The sequence below is a fragment of the Arvicanthis niloticus genome, chromosome 6, assembly GCF_011762505.2.
Source record: "Arvicanthis niloticus isolate mArvNil1 chromosome 6, mArvNil1.pat.X, whole genome shotgun sequence".
NCBI classification, from domain to species: Eukaryota; Metazoa; Chordata; class Mammalia; order Rodentia; family Muridae; genus Arvicanthis; species Arvicanthis niloticus.
Window position 1 is genome coordinate 37,730,714 of NC_047663.1, and position 21,246 is coordinate 37,751,959.

The 21,246-nt window shown below is 37.9% G+C and overlaps 1 protein-coding gene and 1 non-coding gene across 10 annotated transcripts in view; one reads left to right on the forward strand and one right to left on the reverse strand.

The window, feature by feature from the left end:
* Acaca (acetyl-CoA carboxylase alpha) overlaps window positions 1-21,246 on the reverse strand; it is a 264,876-nt gene that overhangs the window by 77,520 nt on the left and 166,110 nt on the right. For all 9 annotated transcript variants that reach the window (XR_013111129.1, XM_076936129.1, XM_076936128.1 and 6 more), the window contains 8 exons: window positions 21,064-21,120; window positions 20,732-20,776; window positions 14,138-14,179; window positions 12,925-13,140; window positions 11,732-11,887; window positions 8,447-8,650; window positions 3,597-3,752; window positions 1,610-1,756 (listed from right to left, as the gene is read on the reverse strand). Coding sequence is in view for 8 of the 9 variants with exons in the window: in XM_076936129.1 (XP_076792244.1) it covers window positions 1,610-1,756; window positions 3,597-3,752; window positions 8,447-8,650; window positions 11,732-11,887; window positions 12,925-13,140; window positions 14,138-14,179; window positions 20,732-20,776; window positions 21,064-21,120 (1,023 nt within the window). In the remaining variant the exon portion in view is untranslated. The remainder of the gene's footprint in view (window positions 1-1,609; window positions 1,757-3,596; window positions 3,753-8,446; window positions 8,651-11,731; window positions 11,888-12,924; window positions 13,141-14,137; window positions 14,180-20,731; window positions 20,777-21,063; window positions 21,121-21,246) is intronic.
* LOC117712208 (5S ribosomal RNA) lies at window positions 11,453-11,571 on the forward strand. Its single transcript, XR_004607268.1, has one exon. It is a non-coding gene; the product is annotated as a 5S ribosomal RNA (ribosomal RNA).

Here is a 21,246-nt window from a genome sequence, read left to right on the forward strand (position 1 = left end):
CATGCATACGCATTTACTCTCGGCAGCAGCTGCCACTTCCATCTCGTCTTCTTGCCATTTGTTAAGGCATTAGATTGGAAGATCTCTGACTACTCTGAGCCTCTCCGTCTGGTCCAGTGCTTGTCTCCATCCTAGAACCAAATCACCTGCTCTTGCTGCCTGTACTGTGGTACTGAAAAGCCATAAACCTTATAAACAAAACAAATATTTTACAAAAGGATACAGAAGCTGGGCTTGGTGGCACATGCCTTTAATCATAGCAGAGACCGAGTTCAAGGCCAGTGTATTCTACAAAATGAGCTCCAGGATAGCCAGGGCTACATAGAGAGACCCTATTTCCAAAGAACCAAAAAGAAGATACTGAACACAGAAAAAAATTCACACAGTATCACCAGTGATCAGCTAGCTTGCTTATAGAAAACACCCAGATAAGAATTATTTTAAGGTATAAGTTTAGCTAGAAATTAGCTGAATCTGTGATAAAACATTTTTATTTTTAGATGTGTTAATATTTTCATCATATGCTTCTAATTGTACCTTAGAAGCATAATCAAAATCTTATGACTCTTACTACATGGAGATGAGGGGGCACACAAGAATATACCTTTATGTCATTATTATATGGCACCATGAGAAAGGTTATCAATCTTAGAAAATGCTTTCTGTTTGTTTTGTTTTAAGACAGGGAGTCACAGAGCCCAGGTTAACTCTGAACTAATTTTCTTGCCTCAGTCTCCAAATGCTGCTGTGTGACACAACACGTGGCTAGAAATGTGTTTTTTATTTTTAAAAGTTTTATTATTTTTAATGGCTAATAATTTATTATTATATTTATTTTTATTTTTAAAATTTAAATATATTTTGATCATATTATTTTTCTCCTCAAGTCATTCTCGAATCTTTCCCTGAACCTCTCTACCAACTTTAAGTTTTTAATAACTATCAAAATCAGGCAGGTGTGGTGGCATACGTCTCTAATCCCAACACTCAGAAGGCAGGCGGAGTTTAAAACCAGCCTGGTCTATGTATGAGTTCTAGGCCACCCAGGAAAGTGTAGTGAATGCGACCTTGCTTCAAAAACAAACAAACAAACAAACAGTCTTTGTGCTTCTTTTCTTTTAAACCATTGGCTCTGACTGCCCTTTAGGAAGAATTTCTTTATCATGATCACAATATCACCAAATCCAATAACTCAAGTATAAAAAAAAAAGAGACCTAAAGATCTCAAAATTCCAAACTTTTGTAAAAAAGGGAAAATAATCTATTCTCATGTATCTTCAATTATGAACCCACAATCTTAGTCCACTTACATTCCTACCTTCACTTCTATTTTAAAGCAAATCCAAAGCATCAGACCTTGATCTTTAAAGTATGTATGTCCATCAGAAAATACCCCTTTTCAAAAACCACAATTGCAATACCATTATCATATCTTAAAATTCATGGTAATTTCTTGATTTGGTCCATTCTCTCACTGAGGAAATCTACCCCAAATATTGTCCTGACTCTCCCACTTGAGTCTTAGCTCCTACTGTGTAATGACAGCACTCATGGAAGGCTGGCACTAGTGGACGCAGACCTGGAAAGGGACAAGGGCTTATCTACTTGCCTCATTTCCTCCTGGAAGTCTGTTCATATGGACCAGCTGGCCTTGATCATCCAACACCAATTCAGTATACGTCAGTATGTCGGAAGGCAAAGGGGGTGAAGGAAGAAATGCTTGAGTGGACATGGACTCCCAGAGTTTGATGAGCGACTAATGGAAGAAAGAAGTTTGACTTATCAGTGACAATTAACACTTCAACATGGATAAAAATCACTGTCAAACTCAGTCACTCTGACTCTACTTTCTTTTCCAAGAGCTCTAGGCAGAGTGTGAGCTTTGGACCAAATGCTCCAACCTTCACTCTCAGCAAACATACACTTGGAACCATTTTTAGAGCATTTTTTAGTAGGTCAAAAGTCAGGTACTTATCCAAAAGTCAAACTACTGAATGAGTCTGCAAAAGCAGTGGAGCATTAACACATACAAAGCCCTAACACCATCATAGGGAAAGTAAAATAAAAAACTTAAACAGCATTAGCCAGATGTTTTTAATCTCTGCCTCAGCACTTGGGAGGTTGAAGCAGGCTCATCTCTGTGAGTTTGAAGCCAGCCAAGGCTAAGCCAGTCAAAGTTACAGCGAGTCTCAAAAAGCAAAACAAAACAAATAAAAACCAAATAAATAACATCATCTCTTTTTAGAAGTATGTGAACCCGAGTGTTGGAAGGCGGGGATCCTAAGAAAACCTGCCAACTGAAGATTGTTTTTAAAAAAGCAGGCAGGATATTCTGCTAGTACAAGGAAACCCAGGAAAGCCAGGACAGGTTTCTACTATAGGTTAAGGGACGATCCTTTCACTACTTTTCACAGTGATAGGCCCATACATGGAAATTAGTTAAGGCTGGTATGACTATAAATATAGATCAATTACTCTCAAATTTGAGAATACAGGCATACCTCTGCACTTATAAAAGTACTCAGGATTCCCATGTCCTACTTCTTATGTAAATAAAACAACTTGTTTATGAAGCAGGAACTACTTCATTTCCATCCTTTCTTATCTTAAATGTCTGAAGCCCAAATAACTCATAGCTAGTTGTGTCCCTTGTCGATTAAAGGGACATAGCACTGACACTGGGAGTTAGAAGCACACGTAGCTGTCAGGTTAATTATGGCATAAAATGGAGGTGTTGAGTGAAGGCAGGTGTGTTTTGAGATACAACAGTAAAAATAAATGGTTACATAAAGGTAACTCGTTCATCTGAATACTACAGGAACCACAGACTACCAAACAAGCCCACAGATAATATTACATTAAGATTCAAATGTGGTAATACTGATAGCATTGACTAAAAGACTCAAAAAATTCTACAAAGATATTTAAAGAAAAGAAACCCAGTATCCTATGATGCTTTACTCTTTATTTGTTATAACTTGTTTGTGAAATACCACCCCCCCCCACACACACACTTTTGATGGGAAAAATCTGCATCATAGGAGAGGGTTCACCATCATAAAGATCAAGAAGTTCATTCTCATATAGGGGAAAGCTTCATAATGTCATACTTTTCTCATGCTAGTTTTAATTCACCTATAATAAATCTCCTACAAAAGAAGTTATACCTTAAACTGTATATTTTGCTATATCCATTTGTCTATGCTACCTATATTGACTCTCATATTAGCTTAGGCTAAGGAACCATCCTGGAAAACAGGACCATAAAAACCCGAATTCCATTCCTCTTTTTTACGATTTCTCATTTGATCACAGATGTAATATACATGCGACTCCTCACACGGGTCCTTGTAAGCCATAACACGTGCTACAGGCTTACTTTCTTCAATTTGAGATTTCTCTTCTCACCATTAATTCATAAACAGCCATCCAACATTTGAGTCAGAAAGTTACTAAAACAATCAATGAAATAGAAATTAGAATATGGTAAAGATATTTCCTGTCTGTGTGAATGCCCTTCTCAAGGCAAAGCTGTACCTAATGAAGATCCAGGGAAAGCTTGTACCTCAGAACTCCCACCCATCAGACACTTTTACCTGCCGAAACATCTCTGGGATATCATATATATACGTTGTTCCTAAGGACTGTGCCTGAAACCTCTTTGACTGAAGAAGGTCTTTGGTCACATATGGAGTGTTGATTAACATTCCATGCAGTGGTCCCTGCTTGTCTCCATACGCCTGAAACATGATCTGTGGGGGAAAAACAGAATGCACAGACAATTAAGAGAGAGATAGAAAATGAAATAGCTGTCTAGAACATTGTTTTCCACAAATGTTATTTCTTGAAAAATAGTTGTGGGTGGGAGAAATGCTAAATAGTGGAGACTTGCCTCATGGTACTGGGTATTTGGTGCTGACCCTTCTCTGCTGATTAACTGACTCTAAAATAGTGATATGTAACCAGCCATATGTACTAAGGTGTGCTTAGTTTGGGATTAGTTGAAATCAACAACAAAGTCCAGTGTAAACTTCATATCTCAGAGACAGAGTGGTAGCACTTGTCTTCTAAAGTGACTTGAATCTCAGATACTAAAAATGATGTCAGCTAACTAGACAGAACAGCTCTAGTATTTAAGTAAAAAAACAGCTGTGCCTATACAGAGAAACCCTGTCTTGAAAAACCAAAAAAAAAAAAAAAAACCAAAAAACAAAAAAACAAAACAAAAAAAAAAAAAAAACAGCTGTGCACTAGAGATGATTCTTGTTCCTGGGCCAGATCAAGGCTCTACCACTTGATCATGCATTAGTCACCTTCATAAGAACAAAAGCTTCAACTATTTCTACCAGACGTAAATTTCATCCATTCACCTAGTTAATTCTTGTTGGCTCATAAAACGGAGCCTATGGTAAAATCACTACATTTTACTAAATTACATATTAAACTATATACACTTCTCTCTAGTATACTGTCTATAACTAGTGAATTCCTACAGTTGCCGGATTATCACAAAATGAAACCACCACGCCACTTTTTAATCATTTTTAACTCAAATATTTCTAGAAGAGTACTTCATACTCCATATATTTAGCTAGTTTTATTTGCTCATGAATATTTATAAGAGATGCCATTATTTCAATTCAATTAATATTTATTGAGTGCTCAGAGGTTGTATAACACTAAACTAGGCACTTTATGTATGAGCACATAAAATATAGATTCCCAACACTCTGAATACAAATGGAGATTGGGATGAAAAGGTGTGTGTGTGAGTGTGTGTGTATGTGTGTGTGTGTATTTTTTATATATATATATCTGTTTGGACCTAAAATATAAGCACAAGATTTATAAATTTGATATATATGCATAGAACAGAATTAAGTACTGTCCTAAGCCTGAAGGTTGTCCAGCTACGTGAATCCTTAGTATCACATCTCAGAGAAATACTAGTGCTCTGATAACTTGTTGGTCAGGTCTTATTCTGGGCATACAAATCATAGGCTGTTTAGAGGCCCCCCAAGTCAAACCCAAGACCTCTTCTATAATACTAAAGAGCAAAGTTACTATGTGGGAGACAGCAGCACCAACATCTTGGAAATAAAAAAATTAGTCATACTTTTAATGGATTCCAAGTGTTTTGGGCAAGAGTACAATATGAAAAAACACTGGATTAGGGACAAAGACTGAATCAGAGTAAGAAAGAGGAATGAAGTGGCAGGCTCAAGCCTGTGAGACAGCTCAGCTAGTAAAGATAGCTGCTACCCAACCTGACGACCTGCGTTCAATGCCTGGGTTTGAAAGACCTAATTCCTGCAAGCTATTCTTATCTGACCTACACACACATACACGCACGCACGCACGCGCACACACACACACACACACACACACACACACACACAATTAAAAATTAAAAGCAGCAGGGTTTGGGGACTGTACTTTCTATTAAGAGAGGCAAAACCTGTGGGTACAGGATTTGAAACTCAAGTTTGCCAAGCTCTAGGATGAAGTTAGGTTAGACAGAATAAAGCAACCTAACTATGCAGTAAGGAACAGGACTGAAGAAAGCTGTCTGGGTATATACTCTGTTGCTGGAATTTAAAATGGGAACTACTTAGTGGCTTGTCAGTTTCTTATAATGTTAAAAATATAGTTAGTATGAACCAGTAATTAGGCTTCTATGAATTTACTCAGGGGAAATAAAAATTTATCTATATGAAGATTTGCAAATAATAATGTGGAGTACATTTTTAATCCCAGCACTTGGGAGGCAAAGGCAAGAGGATCTCTGTAAGTTCAAAGCAGCCTTGTCTACATAGTGAGTTCTAGGACATCCAGAGCCACATAGTGAGACTATCACAAACAAAACAAAACAGGTTTGCAAATGAATGCACTTTAAAGATTTATTCCCAACAACCCAAAATTGAAAATAAAACTCCAATAGTTCAGTGGATATAAACAGTTTGGTAAACCTATAAAATGGAATACTGCTATCAATGAAAAGGAACATGCTCATAGTCCATGCAACACAGATGAACCCCCAAAACATGAAATTAAACAAAACAAGTAGGATACAAAATAGTATGAACTGTCTGATTTCATTTACCTGCAACTACAGGACAGGCAAAACTAATCTATAGCAACAGAAAACAGATCAATGGCTGCCTGAGTCTATGATTGGGGCTCTGCCTTCCACTTGTGGGGTGACAAGAAATTCTCAATCATGACTGTGATGACATTCTCACAAGCATATACAATTGTCAGACTTAATCAAATACAACAAATCAGTCCATTTTGGTACATGTAAACCATATAAATGCCTTAACACTGTAAACTCATTAAAGGTGACATTAGACTATTCTCTTTATTTTCCTCACTGAAATCAACTCATTTAAGTAACAAATTAACCCAAACCTCTCCTGCCTACTTCAGACTGCCTGACATTGTTCATTATAGCCTATAGGACAAAGACTATATGAGAAACATGAAACTCAAGCCAGTTAACTTTTCTTCTTATCAGCGGGGCAAATAATGTAGTAGGGCAAGAGGCTGGTAGTAATGGATCCTAACTGAAGCCCTGAAAGACCAGCTATCTGTGCTAGTTCCATTTTCTCCTATGCTGAACATGGTAATTATTTGGTGGAGGGCATGTTTTATAAGTGTGGAAACATTCACAGGCTTTATTCATACCTCCCACTAATGTCTTCTCTTAGAGAATCATCTCTGACCTACACAATGGGCATCCTTAGAACCCTGTATGTGTTTTCTTTATAATGGCTCTTATCATATCATGCAAACATCAGTTACTCATCTTGTCTTTTTCCATTGTGATAATACATTTCATAAGGAGGAACTGCTTTGTATCCATAGTTCCTAACACAATGTAAGCATCAGTAAATATTAAATAAGCAAATGAATAGATGATAAACATGGTCCTGTATGATCTCAGTTTCCTATGATTCACACCAAGAAAAGAGGAAGTTCAAAGATAAGCACACGGAAGTGGCTGGGGCTGCTCTGTGGTCAGTTCCCACTTCTACCACTGCTTACAACTTGGCTTCTATGCTGAAGCAAGGCTCAGCTTCCTCTAGGGCTTTTTAAATATACTGCTCCCCTTCAGGTGGAGGGCAGCTTATTCATTCTTGCAGACGCCTATTAAGTGTTTATTTTGTGCCGGGCACAATACTAAATCTCTGCTGAAGGCACCTGTGTCTTTCATGCGCCTGTGTTACCACCAACCAGCATCAGGGAAATCTAAGAGCTTTCTAATAAAATAAATGGGAAAAAAGAAGAAAGTTGTGAAGAAAAAAAAAACCATATTTATCAAAAACATTAAAATCTCAAGTGACCCTCTTATTTTACAGAAGAATAGGTCTGCCTTGAAGCCATTGTAGAAGTTAATTAAAAGCATCCCTAGCCATGGAAAGCCTTGACTGAGAATGTCCTTAAGGTTGTCCTGAAAAACATCACATGCAGCAAAACCTATGGAGCCCCTTTTTCTTACTCACCCTGTGCTCCATGCACACTGTTCTAACTGCTGGCTTTTTAAAGAATAGAGTTCTTTGGTTATCTGAGAATCACAGGACAAAATGAAAGGTCACTATAAAAACTGCCTAAACTAGGATTTTTTTTTTTTTTTTTTTAAAAAAGCACTACCTCTATTCCTGGATTTAAATAAAAGCAAAAGCCACATAATCTCTTGCCAGAACCAAATGCATAAATCAGTTTAAAACACTGGTTCAAACCTACCTTTCTGCAGAAGTACACTTTCCAAGTACCCACTGAAGCCCTAAATTAACACACTACCTCTGAAGATGTGCCAATATCATAGAAAATAGTCCAAATGTTTAGAAATGTATATAGTGAGCAAATTAAAAAAGAATGTGGTTATCACAGAATCAGGTGATTCATTTTTCATTCTGCATCCCCCAGTTCCCCCGACCCCTGGGAAGCAGGTTACAGTCTGGCACTTTACTCATGCAAAGACATAGAACACTCAGGTCAGTGAAGGAAATTGAGAATGCCTGACTGAAAACGCAGTGTGCAAGCACGCAGAAGCCGTTGCTTGGCCCTGTTCCTGATGTAGTACTATGTTGAAATTTTCCCTTTTTAAAGACAAAAGTTGTAGATAAATCCCAGCAAGTCTCCTTTCCTCATCATCCAGTGAAGTATCAACTGTGCTGAGACAAGAAGAAGAAATCAGACCAGGCAGTCTAGATTACTAAGTAGCACAAGAGCCCCTGGAAACAAGAAACCCTCTGAACTGCACAATAGCCTGTGGAGTTGGTTTACCTGCCCTGTTAGCACTCATCAATATCCAACAAACGATTAGGTTTCATATCATGTTTGTCAAGAGGCACAAAGATATCTTCAAACGTAAAGGATAAACAGTGGGGTTTCATATGTTGGACCAAATCAAACCTTGGAGAAGTCTGCTTGACTACTGTACCTGTGCTGTCCTGGAGTCAGTCACTTCCTTATACAAGCTGATATCCAAGTAGTAGCCAGACTCATTTGTCAGGAAGAGGCGGATGGGAATTGCTTTTCCAGTTGTTGTCAGGCGAATGTTGATTTTCAGTTCTGCCTGGAGGACCCGCAATTTCCATAGCCGACTTCCATAGCGCATTACCATGCTCCGCACAGATTCTTCGATCTGACACAGATACAATACCAAGTGCAAATCTGAAATACTTTGTAACTAAAAGTTGTTTTAAGTTTGCACATCTTTGCAAAAAGACCATTGGAATAAGATGCTGGTTTATGGAGATATGAACCACATTTAAACTTTATAAAGAGAACTCATATCGTTTATTCTCCCTGTCCTATTTAGTTTTTACAGTTATTTTGACACACCCTAGAGTCACCTGGGAAGAAGGAAACCTCAACTGAAGAATTGCCTTGGTTAGACAGTCTTGATAGATGTAAGAGGGGCCAAGCTACTGTAGGCAGCACTATCCCTAGGAGGGTAGATCTGAGCTGTACAACAAGAAAGCTGAGTTTGAGCTGGTAGGCAAGCCAGTAAGCAGCCTTCCTCCATGCTGTTTGTTGTAGGTTCCTACCTTGAATTCTTGTTCTGAATTTCTTCAATGATGGACTGTGATCTGAAGTGAAAGCTGAAATAAAACCTGTCCTTCCTGACATTGCTTTCGGTTGTAGTTTTCCTTGTTTGTGTTCCATCACAGTATCAGAAAGAAACTAGGACACCCCTCCTCCCCCACATTCCTACTCTTGCTTGGAACAAGTTAGAAACAATTTCATGCTGGTTTGGAATTTGAGTGGTTTTCTTTGAATCACAACCTCCAAATCTGTTCAACTCCTTCCCCTTTCCTAATTATATTCATACTGTATATCAATGATCTGCAATATCTAAAATTAAAAGCCAAGGGATTTAAGAGGAAGCCCCAAATAAGAATAAAACCTCTGGTTAAATAGCTATTAAGTAGCATTTCTATGCATGGTAACTATGTTTCATGGCACTTTCCCCGACCTTAAATCAACACAGCAATTACCACCATGAGCTTTTTTCCACAAAATTTTATTAAACTTGATAATGTATGTCTCTTAGTAAATTGCACAAATTAAAGAAAGGCAATTTGTAGGTTGTACCAGAATATTCCTTCTAAACATTAGATCTTTAAAATTTGGTCACTGCCAAGTCCAACTGGTATTTATAGAGATGAGATGTTCCCTTGTTTCCTTGAAACTTGGTACTGAGACAGTTTGGTACTTCACAGAGTTAGAAGACTTCTTTTAAATGGATATCTTTGGAAGTGACTTTGTAAGTTAATAAGATGGTGCAGTGGGTAGAGGCACTTGCCACCAAGTCTGGGAACTTTCATTTCATCCTTGGAACCCACATAGTATAAAAGAACCAAGTAGATAAATGCATGAATGGTTTTGTTCCTAACATGCTAAAGCTTTACCTGTTCCTTATGGGGCTGCAAGTACCCAGGTCATTCTGAAGTGTCTTTCTCAGTGCTATTTCAGCTTCTTACAAAGCATTAAAATCAACTTATATGCCCCAATTATGGTTTTCAGTAGTAGGTATCACTCTGTATGCATTTTGTTTCTGTACCATAGAATTTTAATTTAGGATAGGTTTCAAGTAGATAGCTTCCTATTTCCCACACTGTGCTTGCTAACTATTCTTTTCTCCAGGGGATAAAAGTTAACAATCTGTGTGTACAGGAAACAACAGATGTGTGATTAGCAAGGTGGAGTCTGAGTACTCAGAGAAAGGGCAGTGAGGCTGATGTTTAAAAAAAATTCATAAAGAAAAGGCCAATCTTCCTGAGTTCGATTCCCAGCAACCACATGGTGGCTCACAACCATCTATAATGAGATCTGATGCCCTTCTCTGGTGTGTCTGAAGACAGCTACAGTGTATTCATATACATAAAAATAAATAAATCTTAAAAAAAAAGAAAAATACAAATAAAAATAGCATCATTCTTTAAAAAGAAAAAGAAAAGGCCAATCTAAAAATATATAGTGTCCTAACCATGCTGTAAGACTTCTAGCTTCATTGGTGCTGAAGTTAAATTTTGCTGTATCTGACGATGAGAACTGAAACCCAAAGAACAGCTTTCAAACAGACACAGTTATCACATCATAAGCCTGGGGTTTTAAAGAAAAAAGAGAAAACTTTCTTAGATCTTGGCCACTAACTTCAACCAGCAAAATCAGAACTGGAGAGGAAGTTCAGATAGCAGAGGGATTAAGAAGCATGCATAGAGCCCTGGGTTTGCTCACCAGTGCTGTATGACCCAGCACTTGGGAGGTGGAGGAAGGACCAGAAGCTGAAGATCATTTTTTGCTACATGGGGAGTTTGAGGCTAGCTGGAGGTACACATGACAATGCTTTAAGAAGAAGCAAACGTTCATGTCTACAATAGATGTGGAAAAAAGGAGATACCGACAGTCCTATACAAATGCACAACAACAGAGGAAAAGGCAGAAAGATCAGGAACAGAGCCACTTGCCCTTCCCTGTTTCATCTAGGTAGGATAAAAGCTAAGTTTTGAACCATCTTTGTACTTCCCTTAAATTTAAAAAGTTTAGAATAGAGCCTCAGGGATAAAAACAAATACAGCATGTAAAATTCCTTACAGCCAAATTCTCTCACTGTGGGGAAATAGGGTAGACAGTTTGGGACAGTGTTGCTACTAAGCAAGGTCACTCATAAGTAGCATTTAATGCATAAGGATAATAATTTAGTCAAAATGTCTAATAATAGCAAATTAATTACTTCAGATGAGAAATTCTAGGGGACCATATAAAACAGGACTACTACCATGGCAAATATTAAACTATCATCAATGGAGGAGTTTTTACTATAGCAAAATAATAATAATAATAATAATAATAATAATAATAATAACTAGCAAGTAAGTAGCACACCACCTTCAGTTTTGACAACTATTCTTAATGACTAGATTAAAAAAAAAATTATGTGGTCTATGGCCATACCACCCTGAACGCGCCCAATCTTGTCTGATCTTGGAAGCTAAGCAGGGCCGGGCCTGGTTAGTACTTGGATGGGAGACCTCCTGGGAATACCAGGTGCTGTAGGCTTTTAAGAAAAGAAAAAAAAATATATGTGACTGTCCCACGAAATAGTCTTAACAAGCAACCTGTGACTTTAAAAAATTAAGAGGTCAACTCACTGACATGTGGGCCGCATACAAATGAGTCGCTTAGTGGGGACTGACAGAGAAAACTGTGAGAAATGTACCTTTGATGGGTCCATGATGACTGTGGGCACAAAGTTGAGGAAGATGTGGTTGCAGTCAGTTCGGACATTTGTATTATTAAAAGCAACTTCCAATTCATCCATGGCTTCCAGGAGCAGTCGCTCCCCTTCATTTTGTAGATATTCAAAAGAAGCTTCCTATATAGGAAGAAGATCACCACTGTTAATGTGCTTTAAAACAATAAAGAGGAGCTGGGAAAATGGCTTAGTTGCTGGGAAAGCACAAGGACTTAGTTTGGGTCTCCAGTGCTCATGAAAAAGCTGAGTGGTACCCAGCATCTGTAACCCCAACACCAGGGGAAGGTGGGAAATGCAGACAGGTGAATCAAAGGGCTCACAGACCAGCCACTCTAGCTGAACCTGTAAGTTCCAAGTTTAGTGAGAGATACTGTGTCAAATAAAAAACAAGGAAGAAAGCCAATGGAACTGTGAGCATGTATCTGTCTGTGCACACACACACACACACACACACACACACACACACAGCAATAAAAATAAAATGGGCAGCAACAGAGGAAGACATTCTCCCGTGAATGTCTAGCCTCCACATGTACTTGAGTGGGTAGGTGTACAACTTAGAAACAACATGACAAAACAGTAAGGTAGCTGGTTATACGTGGTTTACCTTTCTTTTAGTTGTCAGTGTATTGATGGTAGGAGACAAGGGCAGAAAAGGGCTTAAACAGAGAGCCTGTCAGCCCTTTCTCCAGCCTCTTAGGATATAATTGCCTTTAAGAGATACAGATGCTAGGCATCCTCAGTATGATTATGTTTCACATATGCCAGAGCTCTTTAGAAAGAAAACCTCTTTAGAATGAAGAGTTAAAGAAAGCTTACAGCAGTGGAATGCAGTAGTTAGCATGGGAGGAAGCCCATGCGTTCAGATGAGTTTACACTGGGGTTACTATAACTTTCTTCTTATTTGTTACCATTACCCAAGTCTTTGTGCATTTTTTTCCTGCTGAACATACTTTTCTTTCTTCAGCTGAGTGTTTGCATGCTTCTAATATCAAGAAAAATCAAATTAAAGAAAAATGAGCCTTTTATTATTTGGAATATTGGAAAGTGACAAAGGCAAAAGCTTTGATTCAAATATTAAAACCCTGATTTTGAGCTGTGACTGACTCTCTGTCCTTTCCCTCAAGGATAACTTCCCATTAGTGTAATATACCTACCTTTGTGACTAGATCAGAGTGCCTAATGATCGCACGAACAAAGAACCTGTAGTCAGTCACTTCTGTGCCTACTTCCACCTTAGCAGCCCCAAGGTACAGGTGCATCTTGTGATTAGCACAAGGAATGGCAGTAAGGTCAAAATTTCTCATCCGGTTCAGCTCTAACTGGAAAGCCAGAGCAGGCTCCAGGTGTCGATAAATGCGGTCCTCCTCAAACTGAGCACAAGAATCAGAGGGGAAAACAGCTTACATGAGGCAATAATTGCAACATTACTTTAAGATTGTGTTGGTAAAACAGATTCTTAAGGACTGGACATGGTGACTCACATCTGCAATACAAGCACCCAAGAGCCTGAGGCAGGAGGATTGAACCATATTTCGAAAAAAACACACACTCACCAAAAAACAAACAGAAAGGAAGGAAGGAAGGAAGGCAGGCAGGCAGGCAGGCAGGCAGGCAGGCAGGCAGGCAGGCAGGATGGACTATAATTTTTAAAAAACAACCAACTATACAGGTTGCTTCACACTAATTAATATCTACTTCACATGATAGTGTTGTGGGTTCACCTAAGTAGTATGAAATACTTAAGAGCAAGACTTACTATCATTTATGACAAAGCACAAAAAACATAATAATAAATAACTACCATATAATTTTTAGATGGTACTCAGCTTTGGGGCATTCCATCCTATTAGCTACATTGTTGTTTATGTAAAAAAAAAAGTTTTACTAGTCCATTTCTACATGTTTGCTGAGTATAAATTGTTTTGCTAGAAAGTCTGTCAACTAAGTCAATGGAAGAGACACCTAAAATATAAGCTGGTAGGAGGGAGAAATCAACATGGTATGAAAATTTACTGTAAAACTAAAAAACAAGTGGACATAAAGAAGAGCTGAATACAAATCACCTGTCTATAGGTAACAAAAATAATCCCAAAAATAAAGCAGTCTTTAATAACATATCAAAATTGTTCCAAAGGAAAGGGATGTTTTAGAAGTTATGGCCTTCTTTGGGTCAACACACTGATCACTTTCTAAAGCAAACCCTGAAGGGAGCATGCTTTAAAGAAAGGAGAATGGCAGCAACTAACTGCACAGCACAAAAAGAGAGGAGGAGGGAAGGATGTGGGGTTGGGAGAGGACAGGAAAGAGGGAGGAGGAGGGGGAAGGAGAAAAGAAGAGAAAAGGGAGAAATGGGTTGAACATCTTTACCTTATCCCTTGCTCGGAATGTGAAAAATTTGGGAAATTCTCTCTGTGTTAAAGAAAAAGGCAAAGTGTGTTAGTCCTTCATGGAATGGCTCTTTGGGGACACAACATACAGTATGGCCTCAGTCAAGTGTCTAGAAGGCAGTTTCCCAGATAGCACGTTCTTATCTGAGCTTACTCTAGGGAAGAAGGGCCCTCTGGGTAATGTTCGCTTTGACCCCACTTGAGAATCACTACACTAGCAACCTACCTTTAGTACCAATCATCTCCTAAGAAAAAGTTTTTACTTCATTTCTCAAGTGAAAAAAAAAAAGTGTTCCTGCATGTCACTTTTGACACAATCTGGCAAATAAAATCAACATACCCTTACACTACAACCACTGCAGTGGGACTTACTAGTCTGATTTCCCAAGTTTCTCCTTAAGAAAACTCGTCAAATGTAAACTAGCCAAGTAAAATTTGAGCCTGTGGTACCTCCTCACCCCCCATTCATTTTAAAGCCAATCATTCCAAAGATTCCAAAACAAAGGAAACAGTCAGTGCTACTTTGGTCACTGCTGCTCCATCTAGAAAAAGAGAGGTGGGACCAGTGAACTTGAAATCATTAGGTCTTCCTGCACAGCATTACACAAGAAAGTAACCAATTTACTAGAACCCTATTAATTAACAAAGATGAATTCAATTAGCGGAGTTCATTAGTTTCTGAAATTTAACTTATTAACACCAAATACTCCTGTTTCTCGGATGGGAAGCTCTCCTGGCAGTGCTGCAGTGAGTCATTACCATTTCCTCTCTAGGAGGTTCCATTAGGCACCTTCCTCGTTACGAGTGCAGTGTAATCAAGCGAGAGTTGATGCAAGGCAGAGACCAGGACTAGCTGGATGCATTCTTCAGGAGCCATGAAGGAAGTGCAGACTCACAATCTACTAGTTGGAGAGTGCTTTAGTTTTGTGCCCTTTAAGGGCCTGATCAAAGCCCCTGCTTTAAAGAAGAGCAAGGCTTAGCTCAAGGGGGAAATCAACCCAAGTCTCTCATGACAACCCATGCCTTTTGACTTTCAAGAGCAGGCTGCTATCTTTTTATTCTTGTTATGATCAAAATTCCTTATTTAGATGTGTTTTTCTTTGGTAGGACAAAAAATAAAATAAAAAGAGGGCAAATAGGAAACGAGGCATACTGTAACACTGTTTTTAATTCACAGAAAGCTTCTGCAGTTGTTTCTACATGTACTCTGCTTCACCCTTACACTTATACACTTAATAAATCATTTTATAATTTCCTAGTTGTTGTGGTTTTTTTTTTTTAGACAGGATCTCACTGTGTCATCCTGGTCTGGAACTCACTGTGAGGCTGTCTTCGTCTTCACCTGCCTCTGCCTCCCAGTGTTGGCAATGCAGGACAGCCTCACCAGGACTGCCGACATTTTCCTAGTATTTTAACTGTAAAATTGAACTTAACAGATTTCTAGAAGTTCATTTACCAACACTAGAAGAATCAAAAGGTCTTTAAAGGCCCTTCAAAAGTGAAAGTAGGTTTTACATATGACTGACATTTTACTAATAGGATTTTGTTCTAAACAATTCTCCGGCACACCTCCTTCTGGCTACTCCAACGATATGCAGCAACAGGAGCATAATGTTAAAATTAAGTAGAAAGTGATTTTAGCTGAGCTGCCAGCAGATTCCATACTCTGAGCTTTACAGGGTCTGTTTTAGTTTAATTCTAGATAAATCTAGCTTCCAGATTATCACCTAAAAAGTAAAACAAAACAAAAAGGCAAACAAACAAATCATTCCATGGGGTTTCCTTGAAAGCAAAGTAAGTAATGTCATCAGATGATGTTTAAAAGCACACACTTTTCTATGTACCTGAACCGAGGCACTTGTATCTGTTATTTCTATATACACCTGTCCCATTTTTATTGAAAAACAAAACAGTAGCAACCCAAAATTTCCTTCCCACTAAATCAAGGAATCAAATCGGTAGGCATGAAAATCAGACAGTTTGAATATAAATATCTTTACTGCATAGGAAAAGGGCTATTCTTTTGGCAGAGGGCAAGCTATGTATGCTAATAAGACAAAGTTAAAGTACCAGTTTAAAAACGTGCTTTTTCCTGGGTGTGGTGGTGCATGCTTTTCATTCCAGGATTAAGGAAGCAGAGGCAGGTAGATCTCTGTGAGCTGTAGGACAGCCAAGGCTACACAGTGAGATCCTGTCTCAAAAGGACAAAATAAACCACAAAACAACAAGAAGCAACCCCTCCCGAACAAACAGCAAATGCAATTCCATCACAGACAGCTAAAAAGGCATCTGAGGTGATGTATCGCCCTCCCCAAATTTTGAGTAAACTCTGATACACTGAAATTCAGAACATTTCCACCAGGGGCTGGCGAGAAATGTCTGCAATAGGCAAGCAGGAGAATCAACTCATTCTGCAGGCTTCCATTAAGGCAACTTTTTGGGACTTATAAGACAAACAAAATACTACAAAACATCAGGATAAAAATAAAGCAAAAACTCCACTCTGATCCCATGGCTTTAGTGACTGCCTGTTCCTCACTCATCTTCATGTTGCCAAATTTCCCACTCCCAGCATTCCTGCTTATTCTATCAGTAATGTAATTGCTTTCCAGGCATGCTCTAGTGTTATGGGCAAATATCATAATTGAATGTACACAAAGAAAACCCTCTTAGTGTTTGGAAACCAAAAAAACAAAAGAATGCAACATTTCTCAGGAAGAAATTATACCCCTGCTGTGTTCTAATCAGCCAACCATCATCAAGACAATCAAAATAATTTGCCTAAATTAGCCAATCAAGACACCCTGCAAATCAGAAAATGTGAAACCCTGAAAGAGAAAGCATCATAGCTGATTATGATACTAATAATCGTGTTAAAAACCTAATGAGATGAAGAAATTGGGAGCTTGCTGGTGCAATTCTCTTCTACCTCAACATGCTGAGAACTAATTATATAGACTGTAATTAAAACAAACCCCTAACCAAACCTGGCTAGTTAGTCCACCAGTAAACAGAACTACCTTAAAAATAGAAAAGAGGCAAACACAAACTACTATGAGTCATGAGAACTGTTTATGATAGGAAATACCTCCCTCAAGGCCATAATAATCCAAACTACTCTGCCTTACATGGGAGTCACACACATGTTAACAATCATGAAAGTCCCACTAGCTCTTGGGAGATTTGTGGCAATTTTTAAAAATCCCACAAACTCTTAAAAGGAAAAAAAGAAAAGAAACATTTTTTAAACAAAACACAAACTATGTGATTTTGAATCCTGTTACAACATTTGGGCCTTATGGGGTTTTTCTTTAAGAGAAAAGAAGATAATCTAAAAATTCATATTTTAATGTCCTTGAAAATATCTTTGCTTTAAAATAAAAAGAACTCAAGTTTTAAAAAGCATATGTAAGCATAATTAGCTTCTTCTTATATAGCTTTTGGGATTTATAATCTAAAATACTAGAATAACTAACCAGGACTTACTAGAGAAATTCAAGAAGCGAAAGCTGTAAGGCAATGCAGGATGGTATATGCCTATATGTCAGCACATGGGAGGCTGAGGGGACAGTGTGACCCTGCCACCCCCCCCAAAGTAAACAAAAGAAAGAAAACAATAATAAAAAACTCAAGCAAACAAAAAACAAGTCAAGAAACCTCATCTTTTTTTTTAACTGCAACATATATATTTAAAAGGGCAGGCTTCTTTTTCCTACAACTTCCTATTTAAACATTAATTTTAAGCAGTTCTTTGCTTCTCATTAAGGAGAGTTGACTTAATTAGTTGGCTATGAAAACAGATTCCATACCCAGTGCTTTTACTGCTGGTATAATAGCTGTGTCAGAGTAAGAGTCTGTGTATAGATAGAATCAAATACTCAAGGAAGCAGCAGACATACTAGTGGCCAGTTTTCTGTATGACAATCATGACCTCACAATGAGGTACTGAACTGCTTATGGACTCACTGGTATTGGAATAAACACCTTACAGCATACCCTCACTCTATGAATCCCTCTTTTATCATTGTTATTGTTTGGTTGGTTGGTTTGATTTTTCAAGACAGGATTTCTCTGTGGAGTCCTGGCTGTCCTGGAACCTGGTTCTGTAGACCAGACTGGCTTTGAACTCAGAGGTTCACCTGCCTCTGTCTCTCTAGTGCTGGGATTAAAGGTGTATACCACCACTGCCCGACTATGAATCCCTCTTTCTTGTCTGGCCCTAATTTGTCTCTTGGTTCTAGGGTAGTCAGAAAGAGTCATGACTTTGAAATAGAAGTTTGTTTCACTACTCACCAACCAACGTTGTTAACAAAACTTGGTAACCTTTCTCCTCTCCTTGCTGTACCATGGACACTCTCTCTGTTCTATTCAGTAATACAGGGATTTCACAGTGTAGAACAGAGGAGGCTGCATACATCACTGTGGATTACCAAGAAGCCAGGGAGATCAAGGGATTCATCTCTAACACTCCTGGAAAGCTTCCTCTTTTTCACACTACACTAACTATAGGCCAAGCACATATCAGACAATATGACAGAGGCTAAGCATTCTTCATGAATGTCAAGCTACCACCAACAGAAAAACTCAGAGAAGCACCAGGACTGTACTTCTGCACTTGTACAATTCTTATCAAGGTTCCCTGGCAGTTCAGTAATAAGTTGCCCTTGTTTCCTGCAAACCCAACAATCATTTCTAAGTAGCCAAACATGAAAACGTCCCATTCTTTACAGCAAATTCAGCCCACAACAAAACTTGGTTCTAAAGCAGCCTTTCTACATTAAAAAATGAAGGCATTTATAATCTGATTTACCACTTGATGCTACTATAAATAAAAACTGGACAATAACAGCTAGAAGACCATGCTGCTAGCCTCATTAACTAAGAGATTTGAGCTGTACACATCCCTCTGCAACCTAAATTCTGAAATATAAGCACAGCAAGAAGAAAAAAAAATTAAAGCAGTTAGATAAGACAGATTCAGAAATATGGTTATTTTTTGTAACTGTTATTGTGATTGTTGCTTATTGTATTTAGTATATATTTCATATCTATAGTAAAAATAAAAAATATTAATGAAAACAGTAAGTTTTGTTTTTTTTTGAAAAATTTAGGGGACAATTTTATTTAACCCTGGAAGATTATAGAAAACCAGTCACTGGACTGTACATGTGATGACACTAAATGCACTCTAAGCAAAAAAAGTAAAATAACTTTATAAATTCATGTCACTCTCTTTAATAATATGCTAAAATTCCAATGTTCGTGATAAGCGGTTCAGAAGCCTAGCCCAATTCTGACACACCCAGGGCCTGGCTTCTGGCATATGTACCTTCGTTCTGATAGCATCTACCAGCCACAGTGTTTATTCATGGGCACTCAGAGTCTATCCCCAAGTATCAATTTTATTCTCTAAGCTCCTGATTTTTCTTCCTAAAGCCCCAGGGTTCTCTCTAAGCTCCTCATACTTCTCCACTGACTCCTGTTTCCTATCTGAAGTTATTGATTGATGTGTACCTGCACTCTGCTGGATTTCCTGACATCAATAACACAAGCAAGTTGTGTAGTCCACAACATTTCCTAAAGCATTTCAGAAAAATCTTAGCTGTTTAGCTTGCAGGGTAGGCTCTCTCGATTCTCTATAGACTAGACAGATCAGCAAGCTGACTATATGACGAAAAACAAAATATCAAATGCCTTGAATTTAGGAATCCCTTTCCAGAACACAAAATGTTACCTGCTCATTCTTACAAATGAGCAGTACTTGAATAGTAAGCTTAATTATTTTAACTACTACAATAAACAAATAGCAACAACAAAAACAGTAAAAATTTTCTCAAAAAAACCAAGACTTCCTAACACCCTAGCAACCTTGCTTAGTTACACAGAAGGAATTTGTAATAAAACATTTTTCTATAATCATCATTCTGAGTGACAGCATGAATACAGGCTAGGTTTTTGGTTATGACCATACTGGTTATGACCTCAGTATAAACTAAAATTTAGATGCCTACTATTAGCTTAACTTTCTTTCCAAAAAAAAAAAAAAAAAAAAAAAAAAAAAGCCTTAACCTCACAAATATAAAGAGTTAAGTTAGTTAAATGAGAGAGCAAAGAGAATGCTTAGTATTTCTGCTTTTAGAATTAACATAGAAAAATAACAACTTGGGCTCTGCAAACACATTTTAAACAATAAATCACTGGCCTTCAAAACTGAGGTTTCCTGATATCAGAACTTGGATCCACGCTTAGTAGGAACCAAGTGCACCAGCCACAGCCGTCTCACCGACTCACTGTGTAGAGACTGTGTAGGGGAAACGACTGCTGAGTTCCTCTTTCTTATTCAACAGAGGCAACGTACATGCTCAGCCTTATCTATGTCTCAGAGCTACACTGAGACTTCTAAAGCAGAGTTTAAAAAAAGAAGAAACTTACCCTAGAATATTAGATAAAATTAAAAACTCATTCCCATAGAGGGTTGATACTCACCTAGCCCTCCCAAATAACTCAGACATATTCTGTTTAAGTAATCAGTTAAAAGCAGACAAAACCTTTTACAGTTGATCTTTTTACTTACATGAAATCTCTGATCCACCTCACAGTTGACTTGTTTTCTGAAGTCCTTTCAAGTAAAAACAGGGAGAGGAGAGAAAAGAATAAATGACCAGTTAATAAAAAATTATAAAATTAGGCAATTAGTAAAAATACTAAAAATAAACTGAATAACAGATGTTAAGTTCCCAGAATTTCAAATATTATCAAAAGCTTTTTTAATAATTAAATTTATAGAAAAATAGTTATTTCTTTGTATAGAGTCTATAAATAACATATTATTGAAATTCCATTTCCTATCTTTAAGATTGTGATGGCAACATAAACACTAGGCAGCTATAACTCATGTGTCAATACCTTTTGTGCAACTAGGAATGTAAGTCGCCGGATCCCATGCTCAACCAGAGTAGCTTTCTATAAAAAAACATACAAAACATAAGAGAGATGACAAATAAAATTTTACCTTATTCAGTCTTTACAAGATTCTGACTGGAATAAGTATCCTTTCTGGAATACAGACCTCATCTCAGAACCTTCCAA